Source organism: Triturus cristatus, chromosome 10 (assembly GCF_964204655.1).
Source record: "Triturus cristatus chromosome 10, aTriCri1.1, whole genome shotgun sequence".
NCBI classification, from domain to species: domain Eukaryota; kingdom Metazoa; phylum Chordata; class Amphibia; order Caudata; family Salamandridae; genus Triturus; species Triturus cristatus.
In genome coordinates this window covers 215,386,227-215,411,971 of record NC_140593.1, presented here as the reverse complement: position 1 = coordinate 215,411,971, position 25,745 = coordinate 215,386,227, and the positions used below count along the sequence as shown (strand labels likewise).

At 43.6% G+C, this 25,745-nt stretch overlaps 1 protein-coding gene across 4 annotated transcripts in view; it reads left to right on the top strand.

The window, feature by feature from the left end:
• The window catches only part of MALRD1 (MAM and LDL receptor class A domain containing 1), a 2,533,556-nt gene that overhangs the window by 858,859 nt on the left and 1,648,952 nt on the right, over positions 1-25,745 (top strand). For all 4 annotated transcript variants that reach the window (XM_085630825.1, XM_085630827.1, XM_085630826.1 and 1 more), the window contains exons 15-16: positions 6,277-6,453; positions 20,067-20,226. In XM_085630825.1, coding sequence (XP_085486951.1) covers positions 6,277-6,453; positions 20,067-20,226 — 337 coding nt within the window. The remainder of the gene's footprint in view (positions 1-6,276; positions 6,454-20,066; positions 20,227-25,745) is intronic.

Genomic DNA, 25,745 nt, shown 5'->3' with positions numbered 1-25,745 from the left:
GATCATCAACACCAGTGCTTTAACACTAGTTAAAGACACATTCATTTTTGGAGGACACTGGGAGATTAAGTGATTCGCCCAAAATCGCAGGATATTGAGCCGAAGCAGAGACTCAGTGCTGAAGTCGGCAGCTTTGGCCATTATGCCACACCCCCTCCCCACATGTAGGGTTTGTTGGTTCTGTAGCAGCGCTAACAGGAGAAATGGGCTGGTCAAAGCTCCCTCCTGGCGAGAGCCCCAGACCCTTTTTTTTTTTTTACAAATTAAGCAATGGTAAAGTGCACAGACTCCTAATGCCAACAAAATGAAAGGGGTGAAGGCAAAAAGTTTAGGAGTGACCCTGCAGAGAGGGCCAAGTTCAGCTGTCGCTCTCTATGTGGTTTATGTCAGGGCTACGATCGGCAGCCTGCATAGTGGAATTGCTTGTGGCACATGACCCCAGTCAATGGATACCAACAACGGGTTTTGATCTGATTAAGTATTGCATAACTATTGTGTTGTAGCTTTTTGTTATTGACTGTGAAGTTAGAGGGGGATTGGCCTGTCTTTCACACAATCCTTACATGGGGTGCCCCAAAATTTCAAGAGAAAGGGGGTTACTGTATCACAAACCTGCATTATTTGTGGCACAATATTACTAGTTTTCAGAGGTTGCCAATCTCCAACAATGTATGCACTCCTAATCTGGTAGGGAGTGCTGGGCGATATCCGAACTAGTGTACCTCTGGAGTATGCGGAGATGACAGTACCCATAAGTCGCCACACCACCTTCCTCTCAGCTTGTCAATTTCCACCTTAGTGAGATGCATTTCTTGTAGTAAGGTGAAGTGGATATTTCTACGCACCAATTGTGATAGTATTCTGTGCATTGTGGCACCAGTGCTCTCATGTTCAATGTAAGGTACCGATATTTATTAGGCATCTAGTGCTGAGTTTGAACCTGTGGAAATATATCCAAGGGCCTTATCATTCAGCGTGGACAGCAGTTCCACTCCCATCGCTTTATTTCTAGACGTCTGTCTCTCAAACTCTTGCAACCTTACTGACTTCCTTTAAGCAAAGATTTAAGCTGATTGTTTGGCTGGGCACTGTTAAGACCACTTCCAGGAGACCCCATTGGGTAATGAATGCCTCATAGATATAGTCAACCAGTTTGGCTTAGGATTAGATTCACTGCACTATTCAGTCAGTTACTTTGGTCACCAGCCCCAATTTAGTCCCCATGACAACCAGACTCAATTCTGGCCCCTGTCACAACATGTGGCGTTATGAGTAAGATTGCTATTAACGAATGGTCAGCTCAAAAAGACTCTCTCTCTTTTTTATAAGAGTTTTAGGTTCCAGAGCATTATATGTCAACTGTTTTTCTTATTTCATTTTGTTGTTTCCACTGAATTGCTTTTAGGTTTCTAGCTCATAAAGATGTTTCTTGACAAGAACTTGGTTCATAACCTTTATTGTCGGATTAGATTAGAAGTTTATAAAGTGCCCTGTTACTCCAGATGGAGTGTACCCACGCTAAGAATTATTCCTCATCGTCATTGGACAAAAAACGCCACCGCCCGCAACACGATTAAGTGGTCAAGGATTTCCTGAAGAATCAGGTTTTTAGCTGTCTAAAGAACAGATTTTCAAGGGTTGCATCCTAAAATCAAGTAGCAGCCAATTCCACAGTTTTGCTGCAAAAAAACCAAAAGATTGTCCTCCCAAACACGCTTTGACTTTTTCAGATGGTCAACCTTGCAATTCCAGAAGACCTAAGTCTCCTATTAGTCCTATAAGGTTTAGTTAAAAGGAACAGGTATCTAGGGTCTTTCTCATTTAAGATTCTATGACAGAAACATAGGGCTTTAAAAAGTCTGTCTGTCCTGTACAGTGACCCAGTGTAGCTCTACAAGAACCGCCCCCAAATGTTAAGTAACAGCCAGTCCCCGGGATTCTGTACCCTCTGCAGCATTCTCATTCTCATTCTGCATTCTAGTTCTTTGCCTGTCTTGCTGTTTGGTATGCTGTATTCACATGTTTCCCCTTTCTTTGAGTATGTTTTGACCTTGTTCTAACTGCTAAATTTTTAGCCAATTTTATTGTCACGTTTTTTTAATCTGAGGCTTTAGATGACAGAATTTTTTGAGAGTGATCTACAGCACATGAAATTTCTTCGGCCATGCTTACCCCTACGACCTCATACATTCATTCAGATGTTAATGTTTGGCCGTTTCATATCTGCATTAAAATTCATCTTCTTGTGCAACCTCACTCCTCAATTAATCCATATGTGCAGTGCCCTGGGGATTTCCACCATTTATGCAAAGACTTTTCAGCCTACCTGTTTTAAAACATAACTGTTACATGAACCACTCCTACTACATTAGAACCTGCACGATAGTGACATTGTAAATGCTCCATTTTATGGCGTGCCCTCTACCGGTCTTGCTTGGGTTTTCTCCACCAGCACTAGTGGCTCATGCCTTTGTGAAGAGACAAGTCTGTGTCCACTTACTTTATCTGTGTCAGCCCTTTAGACTCCTGTGTGCTACCATTTGAGTTTGGATGTTGCTACTTTCTATTTTTTTATGTTGCTTGAAGACTGGGGTGCAGATCTAGTTGCACACATCTATTTATGTTCGTATAAACTATCTTGCACATTTAACCTGAATTGCTTACATGTGACATCATATATGATCTAACTATAGCTATATGTCCTTTGTTGAATTAATAGCACAGTATCATTCCTAGAGGTACATCATTACCTCATTGACCTATTCATTGAGCTAAAGAGAGGGAACAATATACATAACTGAAAATCGTTATCTATGACAATTCATAGAAATGCAAACAAAAGAAAACAGAAGGCTTGACAAATTTAGCTAAACATACTCCACAGAGCAGTGGAACTTTAAAAAAAAGGTGGGTGAGCCTGTAGGCCTCACTCTAGTGACACGGGGTAGAAAGGACCTTCTCACTGCTACCGATCATTACACACTATGCTACCACCACTGTGCTAGTGCGGCTTTACTCTTGGTGAAGGAAGCAGCCTTCCACCTCCATGAGGGTAGCATTGTGGGCACCCCTCCTGACCGCAGTCCATGTGACAGGTGGCACACACACATGATCTGTGTTTGCCTGTGACAACTAAAATCAACATTAGGGTGCCGATTCCGATCCGGGTCGGAAAGCACTCCGACCGAGCCGGTTCCGGAGTGTTTTCCACCCGAGCCAGAGTCCTGCAGTCCGACCGAGCGAGTACGATGCGGCCGTATGCTGTCGGACTCAGTTCGGTCGGACTCCCATAGAAGTCAATGGGAGCCGATTGTATGACACGTACATGGGCTCCCATTGACTGAATGGGTACGTCTCGCGCAAGGGCGCCCCCTACAGTGGGTACGCGTCGGTGCCATTCGCACCATACATGCCTGTGCTGGGGGGACCCTTGGGCCTCCCCCTGTGTCCGAGTCGTAGGGCTGCGGGTGACAGGGGGTCTGACGCGGACCCCCAAAGGCAACAACCCGGACGATTTGTGAGCCAGACACTCTGGCTCGCACAGGCTCTCCAACGCGTGCATCGTACTGGCTCGATCGTGAATCGCATCCATTGCACGCCACGGTTAGCTTACGACCGAGACGTATGGAGCAGTTCAGACCCGGAAACGACTCGGTCGGTGAATTTCATGTAGCTCGTATCGTACTTGCTCGCTCGTACAGCTGTACCAGTCAGGCGGAAAACATGTGTACCGCTCGTAGTTTTTCCGGGCGGATCGCGTTCGATGCCCTTCCGACCCGGATTGGAATCGGCCCTAGGTATTCAAACAACAGTACAGTTGGGCACTCAGTGAAGGGGTACACGTCATTTACCATGAAGAGGAATTTTCTGTCTCAACAGCTTCATTGGGTCTTCTTCATGGATATTATCTTGGCTGTTACCTGTATGCCTTTTCTGAGATGACATGCATATCTGCTGTCTTGTTTAAATTAATTGCCCAATTTCTTGCACATATCTTTTAAGTGTTCTCTGAGCTTGAGCAGAGAGAGATTTAAAGAAACAACATTATTAGCTGATTCAGCGTTGCCATACAGAACCATTTTATTTGAACCCCCCAAAAGAAATGTGAAAGCCATATTTTTCACATACCCCAATAATTATTATTACTAGTTCTTCAATATTTGTTTGTCTAATAATGCCTAATTAACTACTGCTCGCACATGCTCTGAAATTTGCTTTGACCTATGAACAGATTTCCCATGCTCTCTCCATAATGTTGCCATAGCAAACGACATGCATTTGGCTGGCTGCTGTCACAGAAGTTTACATAAAACCTGGAAGTAAATTAAGTACATGGGGCAGAATATAAATCAATAGTACCCTTGACCATGGCTTTCACACCCCATTTCTATCGGTTAATTCCAGCATTACCTCTTATATGGAGGGAGGCCTTGGATGATCCTTGCATGGCATCAAGCAGTTACATTCCAATTTTACTTGAATGTATGGAATTTATGGAAAGTAGTAGTGTGCTCTGCCCTTCAATTGTTTTGTATGAGTTATGTGTATACCTATTGCCTATTTGCATTACCAAATGTTAGAACCTTAGTTTCCCATACTTTATTGGAACATTGGAACGTTGAGAACTCCAATGGAGTAGCTCTAGGCCTTATAATGGCTGTACAAACTTTCTGCTCAAACATTCCAATCTTTGTCTTTCTATTTTTCCTCCTCTAATTTATAACATTCTAACCACAGTGGGTGAAAAGTTCTAATATGTTATAACCCTTGTGCCTCTGACTATATTGGTTGATAAAGGCTGGTCGGGGTTTAGGGCGAACAAAGCAAACACAAGGAGATGATGGACGGAGTGCTGACAATTTTCAGACATTCACCCCCAGTCACTGACCTGGGTTGAATCCATCATCAATCTTTAGCTCACTTTGCCACCTCAGTTCATACCCAGCTATATGCAAATCAGTCTTGACCCTGTGCCTTATGGGAACAGTCCAGCCCGAACTGCCAAGCCAGGGCTTCCCTGAACCGGCAACAAGCATCCTGGGACCGGTTTCTGGGTAAAACTAACCCTGGGCGTAGTTCGCGAAGTAGCACTATGCGAAGCTACGCAAAGTACATTTCGCACTACGCGTAGCACTTCGCGAACTGCGTAGTACCCTGTTCGCACTGTGCAAGATGTCGTTTTCAATGATTGCACAGTGCGGACAAGCAACCGGCACTGTGCAATCATTGAAAACAGCATCTTGCACAGTGCGAGCTGTAGTTTTCTGCTGCTCGAGTAGATTTTTACTCGAGCAGCAGCTTTCTCAACGCGGACTGGTAGTTTCTCATCACGAGTGGTCGCGAGCATACGCGACCACTCGCAATGAGAAACATGACCTCCTCGCGTTGAGAATCTCGCCGGGAGGTTTATTTTCCACGTTCGCGATCGCCAACTTGATGTTGCTGATCGCGAACGAGGAAAAAGTCTCGCCGGGATGTCATTTTGCTTGCTCGCGGTCGCCAACTTGACGTTGAGGACCGCGAGCAAGCAAAAAATGACCGCTGCACTACGCAACACTACGCTACGCGTGTTTGCACTGTGCTACGTGCAATTCGCGTAGTGCGAAGTAGCGCAAGCTTCGCAAACTACGCGAGCGTAGCGTAGTGCTTTGCCCAGGCTTAGGTAAAACCCTTCATCAGCCAGGCTAGCTTGAATCCAGTGGCAAAGTGAGCAAGGGAAACCCATCTGGGCATACCCTGCTAACTTACGGCAAACACAAGGAGATGTTGGACGATGTGCTGGAACGTTTCAGAGACTCACCCCCAGACACAGATCTGGATTGAATCCATCATCATTCTTTAGCTCACTTCGCAATCTCAGTTCAGACCCAGCTATATCCAAATCAGTCTTGACCCTGTGCCTCATGGGAACAGTCCAGCCCGAACTGCCAAGCCAGGTCTTCCCTGAACCAGAAACAAGCATCCTGGGACTGGTTTCTGGGTAACACCCTTCATCAGCCAGGCTTGCTTGAATCCAGTGGCAAAGTGAGCAAGGGACCCACGTCTGGGCATACCCTGCCAACTTAGGGTGAACAAAGCAAACACAAGAAGATGTCGGAGTTTAGGGCCTTTAAGAGCAATTATAGATAGCATTCACAGCATGACATTATTTAGAGGATAAAATGACAATAAAAATGGGCATTTATCAAGTGTTGGGAATATGCTGCTTTTCTCTGACATTGTGTGTGAGAATATCCATAGCATAGATTGTTAAACCAAAGCTTCTTTACTTTGTAGGTGACCTGCCAACACTGTCAACAGTTCCACTAGGAACCTCTATTCCTGTCACCCTTCCAAATCACAACTGCAGCGAAGAAGAATTTGTGTGCCAAGTCAATGGCAATTGCATCCAGCAGTTACAGAAATGTGACTTCAGAAATGACTGTTCTGATCACTCTGATGAGCTACACTGCGGTGGGTACCCATAACAAAGAAAAGGAATTACTGATAAAACTACAAAAATATCATTCCTTTCATATTAGATAATTTTAGGTTTGTTAAATATGCTACAAAATAATTCATATTAGATTATCCTACCCTTTATTGTGATGCTACAGAATGTTTGCTGATTGTGAAATGCGCATTCTGTGTGTACCATTGACGTAAGCCAGGCATTAAATTATTGTTTTATTTACCATGTTTACTCCATTTCTCTGTCTTTCAGTGGTGTGATATCAGGGCCGTTATTAGTGCTGTTGGCCCCCAGTGTGACAATCTTTGTTGACACCCTCTCCCCTTGACCTTCTCCACAGATTTTCTCACTACCTCCCCCCAATTTTGTCTCTTAGTTCTCCTTATCTGTTCTATCACATGAATTTAATTTCTTTTATAGTGCTAGTCATACCAGTGTAGGGTGTCAGTGAACATTACATCACACACACATTATACGGAGACAATGAATCATAAGTGTGTAAATCAGTGTATAGGAATGTTACTTAAGACAGTGTGGGTTACAAGGTGTAGAAATCCTAAATCATCCATACTGGTAGTCCGTATATTTCAAGATTATTTGGTCTTGGGGGGCATGACCAAATCGGCCAACATGGCGAACACTCATTGTTAGAGCCCTGTAAGGAGTCCCATAGTTTTGTGCACGTATCCGATTGCCGGATTACCACCGCTTTTGTCGCCGGCCCTAATACCACTGGGCTGTGCGGGTTGTGGAGAGGTGGCTGCCTGCTGTGTGGGCCCCTTCCACACAGAGGAGTTGGACTGGGAGCTCATTGCTGGGGCCACTGTGAGTGCTGCGCTCTCCCCCTCCTCTGGGTGGGCTGACCTGCAGTGCAATTTTGAGGTTGGAGCAGGCCCTGCTGCTGCTCGCGGACGAGCTCTTGCAGCTGGGCCTAGCAGCTGGTGAGGACGTGCTGTTGCCCTGTTATCCTCCTACCCCTTCCCCCATCGATGGAGCTGCAACTCTTGGGGCCAATTCCAAGATGCGCTGTGAGCTTCCCTTGGCCATGAGGTGCCGCCCAGGGGGTCCTGCTGCCGTAAGGTGTCCCGAGATAATTGACTCTGGTGCCTGGCTTGATACTCTGTTGAGATGCAAAAGTTCTCCTTTTTCCCGACTACACTCAAGAAGTACAGCAGCAGCACCGCTCATAAACTGAGATCAAACAGAAGCTCAGAGGGGAAAAACAGGCTGCAGATAGAGACATCCTCCCTGGTGCAGCAGCCCCCTTGCCTGCTGGGAATCTGGTGGACACCGATCTGTCTCGGAGTCCAACAATATGGTACCCAGCTCTCACCAAATTCAAAGGACTCTAATTAATGAGTACTGTTTTACATGTTCTGATCACAATTAATGATCCATTATCTGCTGGGGGTCTAGATTCCATGATTTCCCATTGTTGAATGCTTTTTTCTCCACTCTTAATTTTTCATTTTCAGGGAAACAGATGCTTTTGGGATGGAAGTATAGGGTGGGGAGGGGGTTGAGGTGTGGGGGTTCAGAATGACATTATTGTTGCTCGTTTGTCCTTGATTTCTTAGATTGTATGTTTTATACTCTTGTTCTTGTATTGATACACTCACTCACATTTCTCGCTAGCCTTGCACGACACAGATAGGCCTCCACTTATACACAGCGAACCTGCACGCTTACCCTCATGTTGAAGGGGTTACTTCCTCTCCTCTGTTTTGCACCACATGACCTGTTACCTTCCCCTGTGATGGCATCATTCCAAACATTGTTCTGTAATGTGAATGGTCTACTGGACCATGTGAAATGCACCGCAGTCCTTGCCTTCGCCCACTGTTACCTTCCTGCGGTTCTTTTACTTCAAGAAACACACCTCCTGGGTAATCATTGCCCCTTCCTGGCACTTAGTGGATATGACATGGTGTTTCAGTCTGCGCACACATGTGTGTCCCGTGGAGTGGCAATCCTGTTGCGGCGATCTTTTCCCCTCTCGGTCTCTCGCAAGGGCTGTGATCCTCAGGACTGCTTCCTGGCGCTCACTGGGACGATGATGTACGTACCTCTTTTTGAAGCTTTTGGAAGCAGTCAAAGACGAGGCTTCTTCAGAGCTGGTCTCTTTCATTTAGTCCTTACATCCTAGCGCTGTGAAGCCCTGTCTAGCCAGCCATGCGCTCTATAAATTCAATATTAATGATGCATTATTCAGAAACTACAACTTGGCCCCCATTCAAGAATCCTCTACACTTAAAATATTGTAAATCTTTTTGATGAAATGGTTGCAGGTGCTCACTTAATATGCCATAAGCAAATCATTTTGTTAACCTACAGCAAATATTTTAGCCATTTTGCCTTACGTTCTGCCACCGACATGAGCAGCCCTTATTTATGGCTTCTCGCCTCTTAATATGACAGACATAATAATAAATATCTGGGCTGTCATTTAAAAAAACTTGTCTTTTTGGGACATATGCAATATATACTTATTAACAGAGACGTCACCGCACTTCTACCAATTCACTGGCTAATTAACACTTTTCTTTTGAGTGGGCTGTGTTTAAAGCCCTTACAATGCCATTATAACTCCTACCATAAAGACATCTTCTACTGACTCAGACCATTTATCCAACTCTTGACCCAGCCTTTGTAGGTTGCGCCTGCACGGTGCTTGCGCCGTGCTTTTAAAATCTCTTATATTTAATATAATAGGGGACTCCTATCACTTCCCCACGCCCGAATGACTGTGTTCATTCACTTTTGTGTGGAACTTTCTTTTGTTGTTAACTTTCCTTGGCTGCATGCATTTATGATACTTCTACTAAAGCTGTTCACATTGTTTAAGCCCCATTCACTGTCAAGATAAGATCTCTTCCCATGGAAAAGGCAGACAGCTTCTAACAGTGTGCTGGAAAGCTGGCTTTTTATAACTTACCTTTGTAAAGCAGATGTGTTAGCCTTAGAACGTTTGTTTGTTGTATTTCCTGTTCAAGCCTCAGTACACTTCTTTACACTTTGTAGGCATTATCAGATTGATTTTTTCAACTTAATCCATTTGATCATTATGATCAAATTCTACATTTTTTAATAAATATTGCACATTAGAAATACTTAACATAGAAGTGCTATAATATATTTTACTATTAAACAAACAGACATAAGTGCAGTTACCTTGCAGTTAAAAGGGACTCGGTTTGAGTGGTGCAGCAGGTGCAGTGGCACCGGGACCAAAAGTTGATCACATAATATTGCTATATTTGACTACTAATCAGGCAGTCACAGGTGCAGATGCCTTGCAGTTAAAAGGGACTTGGTTTGAATGGCGCAGCAGGTACAATGGCACAGGGGACAAAAGCTCTAGGGACCCCACTAAACCCAGATTATTACTAAAATTGAAAACTAAACAGGCAGTTACAAGTGCAGTTACCTTGCAGACAACAGGGTCATGATTTTAGTGGTGCAGTAGCTGTAGTGACATCAGGACCAAAAGCTCTAGGCACCCCTCAAAAACAACTTACATTGCTCTATTTTACTACTAAATAAGCAGTCACAGGTGCGGTTACCTTGCAAACAGAATAGTCATGATTTCAATAGTGCAGCAGGTGCAGCGGCACCGGGACCAAAAGTTCCAGGCACCTCACTAAACAATGATCATTGCTTCATTTATACACCTAACAGACAGTCACAGTTGCAGTGTCCTTGCAGTTGAAAGGGGCTTGATTTAAATGGTCAGAAGGTGCAGTGGCACCGAGGCCAAAAGTTATCATAAAGCCACTGAACACCAAATATTGCCATATTTTACTACTAAACAGGCAGTCATAAGTGCAGTTATCTTGCAGACAACACAACAGCATCATTATTTGAATGGCTGAGCCGGTGCAGTGGCACTAGGCCCAATTGTTATTAGAACTCCTCTAAACACCTAATATTGCTATATTTTACAACTAAACAGGCTGTCACAAGTGCAGTTATCTAGAGAGCGCTCGGGTCATGATTTCAATAGTGCAGCAGGTACAGTGACACCGGGCCAAAAAGTTGTCATAACTCCTCTAAACAACTAATATTGCTGTAGTTCACTACTAAACAGGCAGTCACAATTGTAGTTACCTTGCAGTTGAAAGAGGCTTGATTAAAACGATGCAGCAGGTGCAGTGGCACCGGTGCCAAGAGTTATCATAACTCCACTAAACACCCAATATTGATATATTTCACTACTAAACAGGCAGTCACAAGTGCAGTTATCTTGCAGGCAACAGGGTCATTATTTAAATGGTGCAGCAGGTGCAGTGGCACAGGCCCAAAAGTAGTCAGAACTCTTCTACACACCTAATAATGCTATATTTTACAACTATACAGGCAGTCATAAGTGCAGTTATCTAGCAAGCACTAGGGTTATGATTTCGATAGTGCAGGAGGTGCAATGGCATTGGGACCAAAAGATCCAGGCATCCCGCTAAGCACCTAATATTGCTATATTTTATTCCTAAACAGGCAACCACAAATTCAGTTACCTTGCAGACAACGGGGTCATGATTTGAATGGTGCAGCAGGTGCGGTGGCACTGGGCCCAAAAGCTGTCAGAACTCCTCTAAACACCTAATATTGCTATTTTTAACTACTATACAGACAAACACAATTGCAGTTATCTTTCAGTTAAAAGGGGCTTGATTTGAATGGTGCAGTAGGTGCAGTGGCACAGGGCCCATCATCTCTAGGGACCTCACTAAATGCAGAATATTGCTAAATTGTACTACTAAACAGGCATTCACAAGTGTAGTTATCTAGTAGGCACTAAGGCCACGATTTCTTTGGGTGCAGTGGCTCCGGGCCAAACGTATTCAGAACTCCACTAAACACCAAATATTGCTATATTTAACTACTAAATGAGCAGTCACAAGTACAGGTACATTACAGGCAACAGGGTTATGATTTGAATGGTGCACTAAGTGGAGTAGCATCTGGGGCCAAAAGTTGTCATGACTCCTCTGAACACCAAATATTGCTATATTTTACTACTAAACAGGCAGTCACCAATAAAGTTTTCTTGCAGGCACTAAGGACATGATTTGAATAGTGCAGCAGGAGCAGTGGCACTGCACCCAAATGCTGTCAGAACTCCTCTAAACACATACTATTTCTATTGCATCAATTAATTCTACTATTTCCCTATTTCTTTTTTCAAACTTGTATTACTTACCCACACTATACCACTAGTAACAGCACAATATGTTGCCTTTTTGCATGTAAACAAGTCATAACACTTTAACAGACTTTCTGTAACTTATATTGTACAACTACTCAGCAAGCTACAACTTAAAACAAAAAACAGCTTATTATTAATCACATAGGCAAAACCTAATGCATTTTCCAATGCTTGTGAACGAGTCATGACCCGACAACTGTCTTCACATCTGGACTAAAATAGCATACTAAGTGACATTCACTTAGGCCTTTGGAATCAACTGTCCTAAATTGCAGATCAACGACATTTATTACCATCGGCCAGCAGGTGCTTCTTGACAGATTGCAAATATTCACTAACAATATAACATTGCTATTGTTTGCCCTATCACCACAATGGAGCATCCAATATGTTAATGTGAGATCACTCTTTTCCTAATCTAGCAACATCATATTTGGTGTACCTCAAGTCTAGGCTTTGACAGAAATGTTATTTAATCCCTGCATGGACCCACTTATCAACATCCTGGATATCAAAACAGATTGGTTACAGGCTACAGTGATGATACTCAATTTCACCTCTACCTTGGAGATGGTTCTCGGTATGTGCTAAACATGTTGCAGTGACGATCGCAGAGCGACTGTTTGATCGAAAAAACTGCCTTTACGATGAACAATACCAAAAGCTGAAATCCTGATCATGAGGCTATTAACCCAGTTTGCCTCTGTTTATCTTGGCATGCATACGCCACTAGCTCACTGAGAGCTGCTCAACCTCATTTAATGCATTTAGTAAGCTAGATGTGACATTATCCTGGGATACCCTTCACTTTTTTAAATTTTAGACTCTAGAAATGTTGATCCCTCTGCATATTCATCTTTTTCCTTAGCCATCTGTAAAGTGTGTATGGATAGCATAATCCACATAAACAGTACATCCATCCTATAAATTACCTCCGATGCCTCTGCCCCAAATTGAATAATGAACGTCTGTGCCTCCTTCGTCCGATCTGTATTGCCAGTGGAGCAAAGACCTGCAGAGAAGCCTGAGGCTTATACTTTTCCAAATCAAAGACAATGACTTTAGCAAGATTAGGGAGATTCACACACCTGATCAGGATTGCCTTAAAGGAATCACAGGAATGCAATCCTGCTCCTGTAACTGACACGCCATATCCTGCTGAAGCAAGCAGGCTGGTCCCCAACAGGCACTGTGGAGTGCTGCCCTTTCGATCTGAATTATCAAGTTTGAGTATTTTTAAAATTTTCTAATAATGGGCTTTTAATCAAAAATTAATTTCGAATAACACAGGCGACTGCACAACATGTCTAAGGGCATACGGCTGACCACATAGCCAGGACATGGATGGGAGGGGAGGGTTCAGGGGGCTTGAGGGAGGAACTGTCTAGCTCAATTATGATCCTTTTGACTGCATTTTTGCTTTTACTGTAATGATTTTAATTAATTGAACAGTTAACAAAATTCAAAATACTGGTGGAGCTGAAAGAGAATGCTCGCTTACCATCCAACAAACACAATGAGAGAAAGACTTGCCAATCACTTTAGAAGAAAAGTAATGGAAAAGAGGCTAAAACGATACAACACTTTTGTGAAGCATGTACAAGGCAAGGAATCTTTATTCAAGATATTATATAGCTGGCATCTTTCACTAAACAGTTCATACCAAAGATACCCCACTTGACCAGACACTTGTATTGACTGTCTGGCTTTGGAGTGACAGAGGCTGGGATGTGCATTCTCTCAGACAGCCACCAGGGTGGAGGGTTGATGTGTGTCCTGCCTTTCCTGAATGTGTCAGGGCTGGACTGAATAGACCTGGGCTGCATTCAGAGTAGAGGGAGGAGTTCTCACTAGCACCTGAATAGGCATGGTCTGCATTTAGAGGGGTGGGAGGGGATTTCCCTTGCACCTGAATAGGCCCTGACTGCCTTACACAATCCTGTCTCCACCTCCCTCTGGGAAGCTTCACCAGAGAGACAGAACTGGTCTTGGCTGGGAAAAGAGCTTCTCTGCCACCAGACAACAAAGGAGTTTGTGGTATAAAAAGTGGGGCCCAGACTCCTGAAATTTAGATTACTGCTGAACTCAGGAACCTACCAGGAAGAAGAACCGGGAAAGCTGGAAAAGGAGTACTGCCCCTGTGCTGTATGCTGTTGGGGCTGGCCTGCAGTGGTTGCTTCTGTCTTAGGCAGGGAAAGGACTAGATTGTGCTTTCATCATCCTGCTGTTAGAGGTTTCTCCAAGGGCTTGAAGTAGAGCTTGCCTCCAGTCTCAGGGACTTCAAAGACTACTTCTGGAATGAAAAGGAAATTTTGCCAAGGAGAAGGGCTGGAGAAAATGGAGGAGGAGTACTGCCCCTTTGCTGTGTGCTGTCTCGGGTTGGCCTGCAGTAGCTGTTCCTGCCAAGGAGAGGACAAGGACTTTTCTGTGTACCCCTACTTGAGGAAGATCTCCAAGGGCTTAAGGAGAGCTTGCCTCCTGTTCTGAAGTCTCAGGGAAACAAAGACATAGCCCCCAGCTACCCTGGACATCCTTGCTGGGAGTTCTGACCTGCCAAGAGGTGCCTGTGACTGTGTTTGGCCTTTGGAGGTTATTCCTGCTGTCAAGAGCTGGAAAGGCAACACAACTACTGTGCGAGAGGAATCATCATGCATCGCAGCGCCGCTGCTAAAACCGATGCAGCGCCTGTCACCGCTGCAATAGCCGACGTATCGAGGGATCACAGCTGAAGAAACCGACACAGCACCGCATCGATCGCCGATGCATCCCGGATTTCCACGCATCATACATGTGGTGCAAGTTTTCCCAACGCATCACCTGCAAACCAGAACGATCTCGGAATTGATGCATCACTTCCCCCTACAGACCGGATTTGACCATTACCTCTCAGCAACTGATGCATCTCTTTGTTTTTTAAGACTTCCCACCTCTGTGGCTGTTTGGCCTTGTGAATTTTGTCGCAACTACAAGTCCTTTGAGAGAAATCAACCATCTATAGTTTTCTATGGGTCAAGTTGTTTGAAACTTTTTTAAAGTCATATTCTTATTACATGTATGTTGGATTTTTATTGTTTTGGTCTTGTTGAGTTTGGATAAAGAAACTTTATTTTTGTAAACTGGTGTGGTGTCCATTTGTGGTGTTATCACTGTATTACTGTGTGTTTTGAGTACAAATACTTTACAAATTGCCTTTGGGATAAGTCTGTCTGCTCGTGCCAAGCTACCCAGGGGGTGAGCAGTGGTTATTTAAAGTGTTTATCTCCCTTACCCTGACTGGAAGCAAGGGTCCCTATTCGGACAAAGGTGCCTACCTCTGCCACCTAGAGACCCCCATTTCTAACAATGGTCCTCAGCAGCATGCACAGAAGAGCTGGAACAGACTCAGCCAGAGGGCCAGGTGCCATATTGTTGGGAGCACCCCTGGAGGAACTTATCCCCAGAAGACGCTTAAAAGAAAAACAACCTCTTTCTTATTTCTGGCAGTAAAGAAGGACATCCTTACACTCCAGGGGGAAACAAGAGACCCGGGTAAAAGATGTGGATATAGAACTTATGATTTCTTTTGAGAATGGAAAAGCTGGTTTATGAAATTCTGGATATTAAGAAGCAATATCATGCATTTGCAGGACCTTTTCATCAGTTCATAGTGCAGTACTGCCCTAATGTTACTTGTACAAAAAGACTACACATTATCGACAGATTCTATGAATTTAGGAAGCAGAAATTCCGAAGAGTGAGTGTGAGTTTCATTAGGAAATATGAGGAGAGGTTTAAAAGAATTGGCTCCATGCTTTGGTTCTTGAATTAGGAGAGAGGGGATGTTTAAAGTTGAAATGTATTGTTGAAAAAAATACTAATAAAAATGATTGAACTTGAACAACAAATTCCAAATGTGAGCCTGCAGAGAAAACTGTCACCACTCTTCTATGGAGAAAACCTACAATATAAGTAAGGGAGCAGCCACGTAACAGCCCAATGCCAGACCTGTGTGCTGGCATATAAAGCAAAGACACTTTCGCATTTAACATGACAGGTATACCATAGTCATCTGTAAGTGTTAATTTGAAAGTATGCACAGTTTTGTAGTGTAAACTCTATAAAGTGAAAGGTTTGCTGTACTTGCAGCATAGTGCAGCAACCAAAGCCAAACATGGGGCAGTGTTTTTCTCTCCGCATACGCTGGTGAACTTTTGGTTACCTTGTTCCATGCGCTATAGTGCAAGGGTGTGTGTGGTCAATGATGTCTGGCATAGGTTTGGTACTAGATGGGTACCCCTCCAGTAGAAAATAGTATTCTTAGACATAGTTTAATACTTTTCAAACTTTGTATGTGCGCTCTACAGTACACTAAGATGCAAAGTTCGAATAGTTTGAAGAAAAAAAAGATTTTCGCCAACATTATCCCTGCATCAAGGAAGGGCCCATTTGTGATGTAAATCCTGGTTTGTCAATATTAGTAGATAGGTATTTGCCACAATACATTCGGATGGTTGCTTGCGAGCGCCCATGTAATGCCCCCTTGCCGCAAAGTAGCACATAACTCTACTATGCTTTATATCGGGGCTACAAGGTTTGTGCTGGAAAGTAAATCCCTATACAACTCATTGTACCAGTTTGCATGACTTTTTTTATTCAAACCCAGAGTTTTAGAAAATCTCAGTCAATAAATCTAACATCAGTTGTCATGTTTGTAAGTCCTAATCGCATACAAAATGTCATTTTCTACCTAAAATCTATTTTCATTTATTCAACTCAGAAATCTCTATAAATGTGTTTTTTCAGTTTTTTGTTGGTATGTAGCCTGTGCAGTATTTCCTGCAGTACAGCCCTCAGTGTTTAAACGATAGGGCTATTCCACTTAAGCAAGAATGGACCCCCTGCCACTGATTACCTCTTTCTGTGAACCAAGATCCAGTGGCGGCTGCCAATTGCAAAAAGTGATGGGGGAAGTCCATACGCAGAATTGCACTATGCAGGTGAGCAAAGCAAGCAAACCTGATGCCTTATGTTCTCAAGGAGGGTTTGAATGGGGAGAGAGGGTGAACTCAGATGTTCCTTTTTACTCATCTCAAAAGTTTTCTTTTTATTTACCTTGAGATGATGAAAGGCTGAGTGTAACGCCGGAGCACAACCATGGAGTCAAATACAGATTATCAGCCTCGTCAGAAGACTTTGAGGATGCATTAGTCCAGTGTGCCATCCACACTCTCACCCATTCTGCCGATCACCAACTCACTCATACTCATTCACACACTCATGCATACTTGTCTAATTTCTCAGCTACTCCTTCACCTAATTCACATTGCCTCACACATTCACTGTTGCATTTTAAGTTATTGAAATATGTTATTGAAAGCAGCAGGTTGCACTTCAGTCAAATCATGGTGTTTTAACAATCATTTGTTTACCCACCTTAGTAGTCCCAAAAATATCCACCCAGTTACTCATTCAACTACTCACTTAAGATCATTCACCTATTTACCTAACCACATTGAACAATTCATTCTCTTTCACCCACCTTACATCATTCATGTAACTATTCATATTAATCCTTCTGCATCAATGACCAGTCGTCACTTTTACATATCCACTCAGTCAACTCTGCACATTCAAAGACTTGCCCTGTCACACAAACACACCAAACATCTCTCATTGAGTAACCAGTAGTTTCATTAATAAACAAGCATTGGCATAGCCAATAGGTCTCGCATTTTGGGACCTTATAAGTGTTTAGCCATGCAACAGTTGATGCTGTTGTACCAATGATCTTGTGCTGCATAACATGCGGGCATATTATCAACGGCCAGCGATAATTATCGCTAGCCGTGTTTAGCAATAATTTTGTTATCGCAGGCTCTCTCTGGAGTCTATCGCCCTGGTAGCGCGTTATTAACAACGCGTTACTCCAGGGCGACAAAAATTCCAGAGATAGCGAGGTTATCGCAGTTTTGCAGGGAACATCGCTGGTTTTCTAGCGATGTTCCCTGCAAAACGGCGATAACCTTGCTGATACAACCCACAGGTATCAGCATAATCCACCCCAATGTTAGGGATAGGTAAGTCTGCATTTTAGCAGACGTTAGTTTTTGGAGAAAACAGCAGTGGTCTTTCTGGAGGCAGATGGGCATCCACTATCTCCCTTTTATCAACAAGCAGAGGTGTCACTCCCTTTCTCTCATCGGGCCAGCCAATTAATGTGTGCATACTGAGCTGGGGCAGGGGGCCTGAGCAGAAGTGGCCTCGCTTGTTTTCAGGTGTTTATAAAACTTCACGGAAGCAGTATTTTGAGGAAAGGCAATATGCATATGTGGGCCACTTTTTTTAGTGTGCCCACACCGATTTCTAATCCCAATCCAACCCTCCCATGAATACTCTAAATTAAACATGACTTGACACCACAGACTGCCGAAAAAGGTTTGTCTGTGTCCTCTTTCACATGCTTCTTAAGCCCACACTTTCCCAAATTGTCACAGACTCGGGTGTGGTCAGTAAAGTATGCTGGCCCCACCTCACCCTGTAGGAGGTGTTAAAAGGGTGGGGTAAGTGCTGCTGAATGGCACGCAAACTTGACTAGCCCGGGCTTGAAAGCAAAAGGCCTGAGGCTGTTTTAAATCGGCGCTCAGATGAAGCTGGAGAAATCAAAGCAATGTCAAGACACTGTGAGGAGAGACCAGGGTAGTGCATGAATCAGTCACGTCCTGACGGAGGCGCAGACCTTGCAAAGATACGGAGTTAGATGACCTTCATTTTAATTTTATGTACTTAAGCTTTCATACTAGAAAAGCATAAAAGGAAAGGAGGCGTAACTTCTGCATCCAAATATTATGACCTTTGCATCTCAATTGGGACCCATGAAACCTTTTTGCTTTGAAGGTAAGTGCTTTCATAAATATGGAGGAACATCTTTCCCCATGAGGGGAAGTAAATATTAAAAGGAGTTTGATTTGCCCTTGATCTTGCAGGGGTGGGGGAGGGGGTTGATGTCTGAAGAGTTAGGAGAGTAGGAGAGAAAACATTTAATTCTGCCGCTTGGAATATTGCACCTCGCAGTAATGCGGATTTGTGTACTGCTATAATGTGAAAATAAAATTAGAATTGATCAAACTATAGTCATAAGAGGAAGGCGAATGTAAGGAATTCTAACTTGGTTTCATTAGAGGATATAGGGAATTGCACTTGAGTTCTCTTTATAAAATCTGCAGCAGCCAATCACAGAGCAGAGATTTGCTTGAGAGAAGATAAAAACAATTTTGCCAGTGGACTAATGGCTGATAAAAACTTTAAAGATATTTAGGTCACTATGTGAACCCTTCTTCAGTATGGCCACTAGAAAGGCCAGATTTGAGAAATCCAGCTTGTGTTAAACATGCAATTAAATTACACACCTACAGAGGGGGCTCACAAGTATTCATAGTTTTACTTACATTCCTATCCCAGGCAGCAGGTGACTATCTATATTTAAACAGATGGGCAATGATCGTAGGGGTTTCAATAGCAAAATAGTCAGATGAATAAGTTAAATTGGTAGATATATTTGATATACAGCCGACTCATAAAATGATCACTGTTGGAGACCAAATTATCAGACAAGAAAGAAGCAGCTAGATGCTTGGAAGCAGAGTTTATGGTAGAAAAATTACAAAGTAATGGGCAGATTAATTTTCGAGCAAGGTCAATGACAACTCTTTCTTCATAGAGTGGATACAAAATACACATTGTATCACAACGGAAATTAAATTTTCTTGTGTTGAAAGAAAATAAAGTAGGTCAGGTATACAGCCTCATTATTGAATTATGTTTAGGCTTAACATACATGATGCCTGGACTATTCAGGCCAAACCTGTTTCTTTTCTTTTTTACCTTCTTTAGGGAACTTCCTTCAACCATTGGCATCTTTTACTCTGGTTCCTTGAACGATTGGGTTGAAACCTTGCCAATCACATTTTGCCTATAGGAATATTTCAGTCTCTCCATTTTTTCGATTATCTGTTGGAGCGTTTCCTTCTCCAGCATACAACATGCCATTGTACCCATTGTTTTTGTCAATACTTGTTCCTAAATGTGCCCATCTTTCAATAGTGACTTCCTAGATTTTTCTTAATATAACTTGTTGGGTGGCCTAAGTTTGAGCTTGTGAGCATTTAGAACCTGTTTTGACCAGGATTTTGGAAAATACATTTTTATTTTAAAAATCCTATTTTGCATAAATTGTTTCTGTATTTTTGTCACAAGGTGGACAGATTAATGCTCCAACATAATTGATATATCATTGTGGCAGTGCATTTTCTGTACAATATTTTTGACCTGTATTTCCCCAAAGTAATAAGAAAGGTAGAAAAATCTATAGAATCCATTATTTTGCCACAGAAGACACGTCTACAGTATAAATGTTTTTTCTATTTTATTTTACAGTGATGGATTTTTGTAGTTTTGAAAATGGAGACCTGTGTGAATGGTATCAACCAGAAACAACTTCCTTTGCAACGGACAATACATTCCAATGGGGCCTTGGACAAGGAGTGAACAGTTACCCCGGTGAAGAGAAATACAGACCATCAAAAGACCACACGGTGTAAGTGTCCTTTTATTGACCATTACATCTGCACATATTCACGTTATTTGATCCACAACGTCACCACTCACCTCATGATGTGATGAACCAGTGAGTGTCTGTCAGAAACTGAATTATTACTTGGGTATGGTGGTCACCCACCTCCAAGAATTACAGTGACTTGCCAGAGTGACCTCTGAAGTCACTAAATTACATTGAGCTCAATTCCCTGGCAGTTAAGCCATAGAGCAGACTGGCTTAACTTTTAGGGCACTGTATAAAGTATGTATGCCCCATCAAAACAGTAATGAAATCAAAATAACAAATTATAAAAATCCCCAAATGAATTAGAAAAATAGGGAAATGCTGTATAAACAAAATTACATGAAAACTACTAAAATCGAATAAGGATAACAGAAGAGATTAACTTTTATAGTTTTAATTTCAAATAGCAGCAAAAAGCAGTAAGTGACAATAAATGTCTATGGAAGAGGTAGACCTGACTGTTGTACAATTTCAGGCTGTCTGCAATGGAGTGCATGTCAGACACCCCAAATTGGTTCATCCTGGTCAAAGACTTGGCCTTCTAACTTAGTATTATGTATGGACCTCACAGTCATGAAGCTGTATCCAAGAAAGGTGCATCAAAGTCAAACACCTTAGCCTTCAGGTCCCCTGACAGCTCTGGGGGTGTTGAAGTCCACACATTTTGTAAGTCTTAACCTTTCATGGTTTTGGGAGCAGCTCCTTAGCATCACTTCTTAGTCTTTCAAGACCTGAGGGAAAGCAATTAGGGGACAGGACTTACTTCTGCAGAGACCATTAGTGATGTCCAGTCAGTACTAGTCACACACGAGGTCAGCCAACAGACCCTTGGAATCCCCATCTTTGTTCTGGTTGTAAGAGGGTTGTGTGCACAGCCAGAGGTGAAGTCAGGGAAATGATCAATCCCCTCCTCTGTGGTCACTCAAAACCAGTTCAAAGGGAAGTTTCCCTCTCTCTGGGTTTTGCACCATCCAGGTTTGGTGGGACAAAGGTTTGCCTTCTCCAGGTCTCGCATTAACATTTACTTATGAAAGGGCAGGTCGTTTTACAAGTTAATGAAGTTCTTGAATCCACTCTACTGGTCTTTCTGCAAGGAGAATAAAAACACCTCCCCACACAAAGGGCATTTTTCCTGCTCTGACAGTAGTTTTCAGCTGGCAACTACTAGAGAACTGGAGAATGTAGCACATATGAGTTTTGGACATGGAAAATGTAACTTTTGGTAAGTTACTTTCCTTAAATATTTATTAAAAATGAAGTGGATTTTTAATAAATGAAAAAAAGGCTTTTGAATGATATTTGTAACTGTTGCCTTGCAAAAGTTACAGTTTAAGGATTATAATCTCCATTTGCACATTTTCTAGGATTCAGCTACAACCCTGACAGATAAAATAGCTTATAAGGCCTAGTCACTGGGGATACATTGTATTTTCGTTACATAAATATTTTACTCTTAAAATATCAAGCACCATTCCTTGTGGACAACAAGGTGTACTTAGGGGTGACATTAGCATTGAAAAGCAGTGTTTCCCCACTGTCAAAAAAGATCATGTACAGCTGGTTTTCGGTTGCTGCAGGCTACACAGCGTAGGTCTGAAGCCATTTTTTCTCGGCCACTGGAGTGGATGTCCCAATCAAGTGCGCAGGCCACAACTGCCATTAACTTTCTTTGCCATATGCTATGGCCTTAAAGAAAAGTTAAATATGCCAGTTAGGTTAAAGTAAATGTTGCCATGTTAAAAGTGGGAGCACAGGCAATTTAGACTTGGTTAGCAGGGATAAAGTGTACAGCGAAAATAGATTCCGAAAAAAGCAAAAAGATTATCTTATTCAAAACTCAAACATATTTATTTCATTATAATGGTGTGTATTTATGTATAATGGTAGAACAAGTAAAATATGAATCCAATATTCTATCCATACATACATATGCAACAAGAGCAAGAAAACACTTTTACAATTTTGGAAATAAAAAAAAAGGTTGGTCATCATATAGGAAAGCCATAGATGTGACGTGTTGGTATATTTTCCTGTTTCCCAAATAAAAGTTCAGTGACTGTTTAGTCATAACAGCATCTGTTTTGTATTTTAAATGTTACAATATTTTCCTGAGCCACCCTCAATGGTATTCACATTTGAAACTAACCTACTGGCCCAGGTTAATACCTCCGCTGGCCTGCTGCATGTAAAAAGCTACCCTTGAACAATAGGCCCATTTCAAAAAGGTTAGCCTCGTCCCAGGAGAGGGAGCGGTTGAGAGAAATTTGATGTGGGGTGATTAATTGCATCATTGCCAAGCTTGTACATGTTGTTTTCTCATGGGCAATGGGAAACCCAAGGTGGACCAAAATGACCTCAAGAACTTCCGACTCATCTCCCTGCTCCCGTTCCCGGCAAAAGTCATTGAGAAACCCGCCAACAGACAACTGACCCACTTCCTGGAGGAGAACAACGTCCTGGACTCCTCCCAATCTGGCTTCCGCAGCAATCACAGCACCGAAACCGCCCTCATCGCCGCCACCGACGACATCAGGACCATACTGGACAACGGCAAAACTGTGTCCCTCATCCTCCTGGACCTCTCGGCCTCCTTCGACACCATATGCCACCGCACCCTGCACACACGCCTCCAAGACGCAGGGATCCGAGACAAAGCCCTGGACTGGATCACCTCCTTCCTCACCAGCAATACACAGCGAATCCGCCTCCCCCCTTCAGGTCCGAAGCCACCACAATCACCTGCGGCGTACCCCAAGGATCATCCCTCAGCCCGACCCTTTTTAACATGTACATGGCACCGCTCACCAACATCGTCCAAGCACACCACCTCAACATCATCTCATACGCCGACGACAGCCCGCTGATCCTCTCCCTCACCAATGACCCGGCCACCACCAAATCCAACCTCTATGAAGGAATGAAGGCCGTCGCAGAGTGGATGATGACTAGCCGTCTGAAACTGAACTCAGATAAGATGGAGGCCCTCATCCTTGGCTCCGCCCCCTCCGCATGGGACGACTCCTGGTGGCCGGCCACGGTGGGCGCTGCCACGACATCCACCAACTACGCACGCAACCTGGGAGTCATCCTGGACTCAAAGCTCTCTATGTCCCAGCAAGTCAACATGGTTTCCTCCTCCTGCTTCAACACCCTCTGCATGCTCCGTAAGATCTACAGATGGAACCCCACCGAAACCAGAAGAACTGTCACCCAGGCCCTCATCAGCAGCAGGCTGGACTACGGCAAAGCCCTCTATGCAGGAACCACGGCCACACTCCAGAAGAGACTCCAACGCATACAAAACGCCTCCACACACCTCATCCTCGGACTCCCTCACCACAGCCACGTCACCACCCACCTGAGGGACCTGCACTGGCTCCCGGTCAACAAGAGGATCACCTTCAAGCTCCTCACCCACCCGCACAAAGCACTCCACAACACCGGACCAGCATACCTCAACGAACGACTGTCCTTCTACACACCGAATCGCCAGCTCCGCTCCACCGACCTTGCACTCTCCACCGTCCCATGCATCTGCCGAACAACCACCGGCGGACGATCATTTTCCCACCTCGCCGCCAAGACATGGAACACCCGCCCCATCCACCTGCGTCAGACCCAGGACCTGCTGACATTCAGGAGACGTCTCAAGACCTGGCTGTTCGACCAGTAGCAGCTCCCCCCCTCCCCTCAGCACCTTGAGACCCTCACGGGTGAGTAGCGCGCTCTACAAATGACTGATTGATTGATTGATAGCAGACAGACCTCTGACGCCAGTCACCCAGGGATTCCCTTTGAAGTCCTGCAGGGAATGAACCATTCCTGGCTGTGATGAGTCAGGCTCAAGGGAAGCCTTTTATCCTTGTGTGAAATGGTCATTTTTGAAGTTCCCAGAATGCTCTCTAAGGGTGTGGAGGGGTTGAATAGCCCAGTGGCTGCTCCCAGGAAGTATCAGTCAATAATGGTTCAGTGATGTGCCATTTCTAGACTTGGTAGAGACTCCAATTTTATGGATTTCTCAGACTTCACTTTTAACTCCTGCCCAAGAGCAGAGACTTTGAGAATAGGGAAACCACAGACACAGTAGAAGATGCACAGCATTTAATGAACCCCTGTCTGGAGTGGAAGGATAATCTAGATTTTTACCCTTGGAATCTAGAGGGCTTGCCCCCTCCACTCCCTCTGGAGGACAATAGAGGGTGAACATGCTTATGCTTTTGAATGAGGAGTGTTCCTTTCAAATTCTGTGGACTAGTTCTAGCTGTGGGTGCTGTGGGAGTGGACATCCCCCCCTTTTGAATGACAAACATGCACACACACTCACACACAATGTAGTCTGCTGTGAGCACTCCTATAGGAAGGTCCAGGGCAAGGAAACTGCCAAGAGCTGAATGGGGTGGGGTGCTTAGGTTCCTACAGCACCTGCTCCTCAACAGAGGGATCCATGGGTTATAGAAAACATCATCCATATTATCCAAAAATGTAGGGCTAAGGAGGTCCTAAATGATAGTCGTGGTTTATGGGTCACATCAGCAAATAGCAGGAACAAAAAAGTCAACACAAAATGACACATTGGTGCGGTACACATTTAAGGTTCCTATCTGTGTGTTGTTTTTTTAACCTTGCAGCAGTCTACCTGGGGCTCTAGAGCACCGCCATGCTTAAAAGATTCCCAGTCCCAATCTTCCCAACATGCTCTGGTAGCCATTGTTCCGTTGTCACTCTCAGTGGACCAGCAAGAATTCTAGTGAACACAGCACTTTAACAATAAATGGTTTCCATCCCTATAGAGATGGTTAACACCCGAAAAGCATTTTCCTCATACCCAGGTGAACAATCTTAGATCTGTCATCCTTAGGGTGGTCTTTCCTCAGATCCTTTGCCTTCCATTTTTGCTGATTCCTTTTGTTGGCCTTAGGACTCTGAGCTCTTCACCACTGTTAACCAGTGCTAAAGTGCATGTACTTCTCCCCTAAACATGATGATGTTGGTATATACCTGATTGGCTTATTTATTTTACTGGTAAGTCCCTTGTAAAGTGGTACACCTTATTCTCATGGCCTGTACTTCAAATGCTACTAGTGGGCCTGCAGCACTAATCGTGCCACCCCCACAAGTAACCTTTCAAACATTTCTCAGGCCTTCCTTTGCAGTGCCTGTGTGTGCAGTTTACTTCCACTTCAACTTGGCATTTAAGACTACTTGCCAAGCCTTAAACTCCACTTTTATTACATATAAGTCACCCCTAATGTAGGCCCTAAGGAACCCTCAGGGCAGGGCGCCATGTAAGTAAAAGGTATAACATATACCTTTTTGGTTCTACATGACCAGGTAGTGGCAAACAGCCTATTTGATGTTTCAGTACTTTGAGGCCTATCCCTCTTATAGGCCAGTCTTTGGAATTCCATAATGCACTTTTAAACTGTAATTCCTGATCTAGAGGAGTAGCCTGTTCATGTTTCATATGTTTGGAATGGTCTTGATAAATTCTCTTT